This window comes from Pygocentrus nattereri, chromosome 8 (genome assembly GCF_015220715.1).
Source record: "Pygocentrus nattereri isolate fPygNat1 chromosome 8, fPygNat1.pri, whole genome shotgun sequence".
Classification (NCBI taxonomy): Eukaryota; Metazoa; Chordata; class Actinopteri; order Characiformes; family Serrasalmidae; genus Pygocentrus; species Pygocentrus nattereri.
The window spans coordinates 2,627,164-2,637,500 of NC_051218.1; the positions used below are offsets into that span (position 1 = coordinate 2,627,164).

General features: G+C 40.4%; 1 protein-coding gene across 2 annotated transcripts in view; it reads right to left on the minus strand.

Annotated features, from left to right (window-relative positions):
- Positions 1-260: 260 nt before the first annotated feature.
- Positions 261-10,337, minus strand: part of mpped2 (metallophosphoesterase domain containing 2b) — a 60,773-nt gene continuing 50,696 nt past the window's right edge. For both annotated transcript variants that reach the window (XM_017688466.2, XM_017688467.2), the window contains exons 5-7: positions 5,505-5,620; positions 3,339-3,452; positions 261-1,450 (exon numbers count right to left, since the gene is read on the minus strand). In XM_017688466.2, coding sequence (XP_017543955.1) covers positions 1,332-1,450; positions 3,339-3,452; positions 5,505-5,620 — 349 coding nt within the window. In that variant the 3' untranslated portion in view covers positions 261-1,331. The remainder of the gene's footprint in view (positions 1,451-3,338; positions 3,453-5,504; positions 5,621-10,337) is intronic.

The window sequence follows — 10,337 nt, forward strand, 5'->3', positions numbered from 1 at the left end:
TGGTGATGGGAACCAAACGTCTACAGAGCTTTAGGTCTCTAAATTCTTCCTCAAAGAACATTATTACATGAAATATAGCTGGTTTTGGCCTAAAACAATATTACTCAAAATCCATTCATGGTGGAGGCAAACGTGCATCTCTCTAGAATGAACCATTTCACGTCAAACCACTCTGCCTGACATCTGAACTGAATTACGCAGAAACTGAAAAATCAGTGGAATTCCCCTTTAATAAGGGAAGGATGAACAGAGCCACCAAATAAAAATCTTGCAGTTTTATTTGCATATAAAGTTGGCTAAATGGCATGATGAATATTAAAAAAAGCCTCACGAACATGAAAACCAAGCATTTACAATGGCACCAATGACATCTCATGGCAATATAAAAGCTTTTTTTCTGTGCGCTAGCGAGATTGCAAGTCCAAACAGTGCAAAATACAAACACACACATTAATTACAACCCAACTAGAGTCCACCAGATTGGAATGAGGGAAATCATATCAACTTAACTCGCTCACTGTGACTGTAAACATCTCCTCCAGCTTTCGGCCAAATTAACACATGGAGCTGACTTTGTTAGAAACGTGTGTTCTGAACGTGACCGTACTCCTGAAGGTCTGACCACAAAGAAAATCTGGCCTCATGGAAACGTTACACTCACTGCACTGCCATGACGTATTACAAGCAATGCAGAAATAAAAATGCAAGAAACTGCTCCATTAGAATTCAACAAGTCCATAAACCTAAATCACTTCTGCCTCATGAAGTACCTTGTCACTTAATCCATTCCCCTCCAAATATACAGTGGGAATAAACGTTTCTGAGGGTGCCGCATGGCTTGCTCTACAAACAAGATGCATTCTCTTGACAGGATAAAAGCAACGTGTTTGATTGCACAATAAATATATTTAACCATGAAGAGTCTCAGGTGTCACTACAGAGATTTTAGCAATGTAAATCCTCAAATTAATGTCCAACACTGGTTTCAGCTCCAAAACCGCACAGGATCCTATGCTGACTTTACTAAGCAGAATGCACAGTGAGAAACAGTCAAGTATTGCTGAGCCGTTCAAGGTACCTTCTTATAATGCACTTTCATATCCAGGCTAAAAGGAACTGAACAAGGCAACCAATACAAATGAGCCATAAATATGAATCCACTTTTTTTTCTTTTTCCAGCAAATCATTATTCAAATGGCATGATCTTAAACTTTTTAAAAATATTACATATCCATGCATTCATTTTTTTTTTAAATACAAGCAGTACAAAAGGAACATTAAAGATAAGAAGAGTTGTAAAGTAGAAAAAAGTGGCTGATTCAGGGGGAATTTCAAGAGCTTCCTGGGTTGGGAAGGTCGAATATGATTGGCGGGTTGGTGGGCTGGAAACTGACTGTACATGTTGAAGAGTTGATGAACGTTGTAAATCCATCCGTCATCAGGCCATACCCTACAGAGAGGGAGAGAAAATGATGAATATGGGCACAAATTCCCACGGTAAAGCTGCAAAGGAAGGTGTTTAAAGGTGCCTCTGTCAAGTAGGAAAAGGTACACATGAATATGGATAAATCACAAGACTTTTTCACGGATTATGGCCATACACAGAGCCAAAGTGTGCTACAACTAAGGGAACAAATACACAATGCTTCTCTGTTTTGAATTCCCAATAAATTTCCCACCATTTATCCAACAGTCGCCTTGTGTCTGCATCACAATCCACTGCAGAAAAGGTTTAAGCTGCCAGACTGTCATAAAGGCTGGAAGGACCAGTGTTTTACGAAGGAAATTATTTTGATAAGTAAAAGTGGCCAAACTAGGAGCACCAATGCATCACCAAACTGGGGCTGTAGGGCCCACAGCAGCTTACTGTTTGTACAAGAAGTCCACCAATTTACAGCCAAATCACAAGTTGTACACATTTTTAATGGCACTTTAAATGTAATTCAAGACCAAAACCTCAGTGAGTATCAGCCGGTCTCTATATGCCAACAGCATGTAAAACTGGAAGCAGCAAATATGTATCAGAAATTAAAACATTCTCCTTCCGCACTGTAAGACATTTTAAGACCTTCAGGAAGCTTATTCCATAATCCTGAGGTGGAGAGTTGTCTATCCAAAAATATAAGGGCATGTATTTTGGATTTTAATAAAACTAAATGCTCAGTACTCTCATTTTTTATAAAACATCATTTCAGATCAATCAGGACATTTTAAGGACTCACAGAAATGCTTTTCACTTGAGCCAGGTGTACGCTGGGCCGAATTTCAGCTTCGTTATCTGTCGTTTGCCATGCAGTGTGAAAGGGGAAATGATGCCCGATTAACTGCCCAAACAAGCTCTGACTGAGCAGTCGGACGATAGGATGGATTTCTGACATGTGAGAAATTTTCCCACCCAAAACGACACACAGTCACAGCCACAGCTCCTGCACAGAGGCAAAAAAGGTCCACATTTGTGGCACCAACGTCCGTGTATGCCAGACGTTATAAATAAATAGTGCTTTTTGTCTTCGTACAGTTGTCTGTCTGTAGACCCCCAGCTCTTCAGCTTCAGTGCACAGTGTGGCACACGCTAGCAAAGCTGCTGTAGTGGTTTGTCAGTGGGTGAATCTCAAGCAGGCCCCTCCTTCATATGTAGGGCACTAAGCTCTGGCTTCTACACCAAAATAGTCCACCATTTGTCCAGTATGGAACTGTGGACACATGGCTGAATCTCAAAAGGCTATTTATCGGACATGTGATGCACTTTATGGGTACAGGAGCAGCTATTTTAATATGTGGTGGAAGCCATCTGAGATACAGCCAGTATTTTGATTAGGACATTGGAGGTGCAGCGTGTTGTTTTGAATGAAACAGCTTTATTCTATACAGAGTGTCTGTAGAGACTCTCTTTCACGTGCAGTGTGAGCACCCATGACACGTACTGTCAGTCGGATCAAGTGTTTTTGTACAGCGTGAGTACATAAATCGCAGGCTTTGGCCACGATGGGCGATTCAAACGTACAGCGTGAGCTGTGGCCAAAGAACAAGACTTCTAAAATCAGTGTATGCCTGGCTTTAGCATTTGGGTACCTGCCTAGTGGGCTATACATACCGCACAGCATCTTTTCAGAAAACGCCATCTAAACTCTTCTTTCATAGGAAACTATAGAGGAACTGACAGTGTTCCTGTTCCTTCATGCATCTGGAAGGCTTCATTTAAAGTCACATGAGTTTTCCAAGTCAGGAATCAGTGGAAATGATGCGAACAGTGATGTTTAAAACCAAAAATCAATGTTCAGGTGCCCTATTAACTTTAAGGCTGGCAAACAAGCAGGCAAGGAGGGAGGGGGGCTCACCTTCATGGATCCCCCCGTAGACGTGGAGCTTGGGTCGGACCCGTCTCTGTACCGTGTTGAGAAGCTCCACGCAGCCGACTCTCTGGAGCTCTTTAGGCACCCAGTCCCTGAACCCTGAACCCAACAGTACACTGTTAATGAAGCAGCTCGATGCCACAGAGACTTCTAGTGGTTACTGTATTAGCTCACTTTTCATATCTCACTGTCTGCCCAACATCACGCGTTAAATACTGGAGCAGTGGTCAAGTGCACAGACACACACAGACACACACAGACACACACAGACACACACAGACACACCTCTCAACTCTCAATCTAACTGTGATTCTTTAGGACAGGTTTCTTTAGACATTTGATGTTTTTTCATGTCAGCTTTTTGACTTGGACACGAGAGAGTTCATACAGAGAGGTAACATATTTAAGGTTATTTAAGACAGGCATTTAAATGATCCTTAAATACCCCAAAATTAGAATAGATCCTTAGATTAAAAGCTTATTTACATTAAAGATCCCATATCACGGGAAATCAAAAGTTCCTCTTTTTTATTTATTTAATTAAAACAAGTTGATGTCATATATAAACACTGTTCATATATGCATATAGTCCACATATGGAAAGTAACCTGCAAAAAAGCCTATTTTTAATTCACTTTTTGTGATGTCATGACAACCAATAGATTTACCTATATGACCTTATAGCAGTTTAGCTATACCCATTCACACTGGAGTTCACAGCGTTTCAGCCTGGACAGCCTTTTGAACGAAGCACGATACAGGACAGCCAATCAGGACAGAGCTCATATACATACAGTCGCAAAAACAGCCTGTTTAATTCTAAGTGGTAAAAAGAGGCTGGCAAATGGTCATGTGAAATGAATAAATTAATTATGGCTGTATATGTTGCAAAACAACATGCAAAAGGTTGTAAGAGGGAAACAATAAAATAAGAGAAGAAGATGGGCATACAGGACACGGGTGCTGAAATATTAATAACAATTAGGGCCGTCACAATCATGAAATGTAGATGACGACTAATTGTCATATTAATAATTGGGGTTAATGGTTAAATCGTCTGGTTTGCTACTATTAAAATGCTGATTCTCAGATTCTTACTGCCAGCTATGCTTGCTTAGTAGTTAAGACCGGTTGTACTGACTCAATACACTCAATACAAACATTCACAGTGAAAGAGTTGAAAGAGTTACGCAGCGGAAACACTCATTCTGCTGGAATTACACGCTAAAATAAGATTTTAACTTCCCACAGTTACTTCTTACACTTTATAAGTGAATAATACCGTATTTTACACTTCTGGTTAGAAGCCGACTGCATTTCTTTGGCTCTGTACTCTGCAAAAAGCTGAATCTAATCTAATTGGCTACATAGATAGTTAAAGTTAGACCGTCTCTGTTTTCATAAGCCCTATAACATCTCAATGAAAGCACTTACTGCTTTGTTTTATTTCACATTTATTTGCACCCATTTCACATTTTGCTTGCCGCAGCATAACATGAGTGTGAACAATTGCAATGATTTCAAATGATTGTGATTAGGCGATTACGTAATACTTGTGACAGGCGTAATTACAACTAATGTAACTACGCCCTGCTGCTTAGTACCAAACAGTCCATGGCCCTGTACCGGTCTGTTATTGGAAAACCCCTGTTTAAGGAAATTGGTCAATGCCTTATGGAATCTCAAGCTTCATGATTCAGTTTGAATATTTTAGCAAGATTTTGAAAAGACAGAGATGGAGAAAGAGATAGATAGAGAATTTTATTTTAGGAAACAAACAAAACACAAAACACACGCACAGCTAGAACAGCTTAAACCAACCCTAATCATAGCCTGACCATGACCCAAAGCCCAGCGTTAACTACTGCCTTAATCCAATGACCGTAAGCCTCACCATAATCCAGTATCTAATCAAAAGTGCAACCGTGAATTTAATCGAAATGAACTAATCATAAACTAATCATAATCGAATAAAAACAACGTTGGATATGTACAGAAATTAAGTGCAAGAAATTTTGTACAGAAATTTAACACAATATGATACTCTTACAAGGGCATCTGCTTTTCAAAACAATAAGCACACACACGCATGCATACACACACACACACACACACACACACACACAGGTAGATTCCAGTGTTAGAGCTTACCCAAAGGAGGCCCGTGGGTCATAAGAATGTCTATGTCCTCAGGGATCTGGTTCCACTTGTCTAGCAGAGACTGACCACGAGGCAAGTTAAATCCCCATCCATTAAACCAGGGTGTCCTGAGGGGGCACACAGACAAAACAAGACCCTTTATGCATGTTAAATACAAGCACATGTACACAAAATACCAATAACCAGTAAACTGTAATTCTGACAGCGTGAAACTACTTTCATTTCCAGTTTAGCAATATCTTTAGACTCCTGCAAGTGGCTTGTAGCTCACTTACTCGTTCGTATACCCGCTCATTCAAATCTCCACAAGAGGGCGCTATAAGCCGTCAAACAACTTCACGTTTCATAAGTGCAGTGCTTTACTTCAGTGACACTGTGTGCCCTGGTTAGCGATATCTTTGATATAAAACGAGAATTATATTAATGAAATAAGGCCCATAAAACAGTTTTTGGTTCGAAGTTTTTTTTTTAGATTCTAATACAATTTAAATTCTATTGTGTGTTGTAAATTATACAGGACCTGACACGTTATGTGCCATATATGGCATTTACTAGGTGCTTTTAACCTCTTCAACTCCTTGAGACCACCAGTGGTTCCAAACCGCACTTGGTCATGTTCTCCATAACGTTCATATTTCATAAGCTCCATTCAGAAGCTGGGCGTCGTGTGAGGCTGTAGCTCTTCTCTCCAGTCTAATAGACGGTGACGTCATTTTAAACCCTTATAATAAAAGAAGCTGAACTTTGTTTTTCTACTGAAAGTCGACCCGTTTTTCCCCAAATCTGGGCTCTAAACTATAAACAGACGGCGTCTCTTCAGTGATCTGCTCTGGAAACATCATTTTTAGAAAATAACACAAAGAGCGGCGCAGATTTTTGGCTTTCAGCAGTAAATTGTAAGCATGTAGTGACATGTGGAGATCATAAAACTCATTTTTAATTTGAGGGGAGATTTTTTAAAAATAATTAATTTAAAACTGACATTTATTTCATGCAGTTATGGAATAATTTGCCTTATGATTTGGTCACGTAAATTCAGATGAACAAACCAAAATATACCCTGAAGAATAAGAGGTTAAAGAACACTTTAAAACAGCTAAACAAACAAAACAAAGAGTTTCCTTTTTAGAAATGTGGTTTCTGTCTGTTTACAATACTGAGTAAGGCTCCCTTTGGTATAATTATGAGGGAAAAAAAGCAGAACAAAAACAATCCAATCAAAAACGATATCAGGTCTGTATAACACACTTTTTCATTAAGTAGCAGCAGCCAGTATGGGATCAATAACTTTATTACTGCTAATTTATAACCTCCATTACTGCAAACTTGAATATTGCCTGATATTACGAGATATTGTGGTTAAAAACACGTACCTCAAAAATAGCAAGTTTACAGTAGAAGGCAAAAACGTTCTTAACTGTCTTGTTCTTTCTCCGTCTGTCCTGTAAAGGCAGCGGCTCTACAAGACTGCAGCTGGAAGCCTCCACCCTGTTCCACCAACTACATAAAATTCTATGAAACCATAAAAACTATATATAACAACCCCTATATCAGATTACAAGGCCACAGTTATTCCCTGATGAGTCACCCTAGAGCAGAGGTTATCTCCAGAGCAGCGACCCCAGCGCAGAGGTCAGCCCCAGAGCAGGGGTCATCGTCAGAGGAGGTGGATTGATAGTGCTGTCAGCACCAGTGAGCAGGAGCTTGTTAATGCGAGTTTTATTTGCCCTGGGGAACAGCGCTGCCGACAGGCCGCACTAACCCAGTCCAGCCCTGCGTTTACCCCATCAGACTCGGGCCGATCGAGGCCAAGCGCTCAGCCAAGGCCAGACCAGACTGACAGGCTGTTTGGACAAGGTCAGGGGTAAAGGCAGGGGTTGGGCCCCTCGCTGGAAAGCAGTGCTGAGTGATCGATGAAGATAAAGAGGAAGAGAGAGTAGACGAAAATGGGGCTCATTCCTCTGCTTACTGTGCCGCCTGCTACATAGACCCACCCGTTTGGAAGACACTGTCTTTATAAAAACACAGAAGATGTACAGTGTTTATTAACACGGAACAATGTGTTTCATGAACGTCTGAAGCAATGGTGTACAACTACTTGTTAAATAAAAGGGCCCATCTCTTTTATTCCTTTTAAGGTCCAGTTAATATATCTGTGTACCAAAAAGGGTCATAATTCATTATTTATACATATAAATAATGAACACTTTCCAACCTCTTTATCGCTTAGAAACAAAGAAGCTGCTGATCCATGGAAATAAGCTTAGTTCTGATTGGCTGTCCTGTATGGTGCCTCATTTAAAAAGCCGTCAGAGTTGAAACACTCCTCAGAACTTCAGTATTAACGGGTGAAGCTAAACTGCTGTAGGGTGATCAGGTTCCCTTACATCACAGACGCAGTTCATTCAAAATTTTCATGTATGTATGGAACACTCTCAGAAATAAAGATCACTGGGGTGGGACCCTCAGGGCTTCATCTCAGTGCCTTTAGTCAGGGAACATAACTGAACCATAATCCACTGAAATGATCTGTTCTAAGCTGGACTGACTCCACACACCCCGCCTCGCCTCCAGGCTTATTATTGTCCTGGTTTAAAATATTCGGATATGAAAAGGTACAAACATGAACTTTTCACCTGGGGACAACGTACTCAAGGTACACAACTGGGACACTTAGTAATCCAATAACTGCAGAAAATCAGATTGTGTCAGTAATCTGTTCAACATGTTTACATCAGATAATCTGAAACTCACATACAACAGTGTTTTGCTGCGTCTCATGGCGAGACCGCTCGCTTATTTCCAGTACCGCTGTCTGTTTTCACACATGCACTGACTGTGAAATCCGAATCAGAGTTCACTGTTCACATTTGAATAATCAGATAACTGCAGAAATCTGATTATAATTGGATATATTGGGTGCACGTAAACACAGTCACTGTTGTACCTTTGAGGGAACATTTATATTGTTCCTACCTTGATAAATGAAAAATGAACCTTTATTTCTAACATAATGTGGATATATATGTTTTGAATGGTACATTTTGAAACGTGTAACAATGTCTCCATATTATTTCAAACTCTTCGTTCAAAAAACTGAGGCAAATTTGGTTTTCCATGATGACGTGCCTCGTAAAGAAACACGGCAGCGTTAGTAACCTAATCCCTGACTACATGTGCAGCAGACAGCAGATTGCCTCAGATGATTCTCACAAGTTCTGACATGACTCTGTCCCTCGAAATAAAACATGAAAACTAAATATTTGTAACAGAAGCCCACAGGCAGATGCTGAAACAACCAGTGAACAATGAAGCATTGCTTTAATTTGTTTGTCTTCTGTTAATTCTCCTGCAGAGTTTTATTGCTGCTCAAATGAGAGCCACCTGATTCCTCCATTCAGAAGCTCCTAAAGGCTCAAACCAGTCTCAAAGTGCTCTTGACCAAGTTTCAGCCTCACAAAACCTGACGAATGGAACTGCTTTTTCTTTTTTCCTACTCTAAGATACTCTTAGGCTAAAATTATTTAAAAGCATGTCGTTTATGATGAACAGCCAACTGCGGGAAACATCAGTGGCTTATTTTTCAAAGAAGGAAACCACCACCCATGTGTTAACACTTACTGGCGTAATAACTGCTTTATATTCTTGATATCTATATTGTAGGATTAGTGACATTTCTTGCCACAGACATCACAAAAAAAAGCGCAGACAAGGCTCAGGAGGTCTGTCTCCATCAGAAAGCTGTCCCTGTGCGGTCAGTAAACCAGCCCCGATTGGTTCCACAGCTGCTTATCCGAATCCCGAACTCTACCGGCCCTGGAGCAGGTTAGATGTGCAGCATAAGTGCCAGTGTTAATGCATTCTGGTGAAAAGCATCCACCACCGTGACCCAAATCTTGGGTTTGATTGAACTAAGCTTAACGTTACCTGGCTAATTAGAAGTCTTGCTTCATGAGACGGACACCAGGTGTGTAAACAATTGAAATCTGCTCAATGTAAGTCACTTAACATATATATATGCATCCCCCCCCCACCCCCCAACCAATCATCATCAAATACAACACTACAGTAAAATTACAGAATATTCTGGAACAAAAGTCTTTGGTTAACTGAGATGTGAAGAAACGTGTCTCTTGTTGGAAACTTAGAGAAAAATAAGTAACTTCTTGCTTCCGTACTTTTGGCTTGTAGTGTGTGTCCACATTGGTTTCATATTTGTTTGGGAGTGAAGTCATGCCGCAAGCTTGCGAGGGCATATTGCTGTATAAACACATATACCCTGCGCTGTCCTCTACCAGCCAAACCACAACAATAAAATAGTAAAAGTTCCCAACCACAGAAATGCAAGCTGTGACGAGCACCAGCCAGAAAGTCCACAATGACCTCAAGAAGCAACTTCGCTGTAGATCTGCCTACAGCCAAGCATGGATCTGTAAAAAGGTAAATGCCTGCCTACTAGGACTGCACGATACAGCGAAAACGGGATTACATTGATACTAAGTGTGTAACAATTCACCAAATTCATCACGCAACCCTACCCAACACAGCTGTCCCGTAGCGAAGCGGCAAAAATAAGGAGCAACTGAAAAGATGCATTAAATTAATATGTTAATGTCTATTTTAAGTACATTAGAGCATTCAACATGACAAAAGTACGTTTGAGCAAAGGGCTGTGCTTCACAGTGTGCCCGTTAACGTGCCAGTCACAATATAAAGATGCATACAATGTGATACAATTCAACAATATGCTGCATTATCATATCTTGGGTTAAATAACTGATCACACTAGGTAAATCCAACATGCCAGTCAATACGACTGCAACA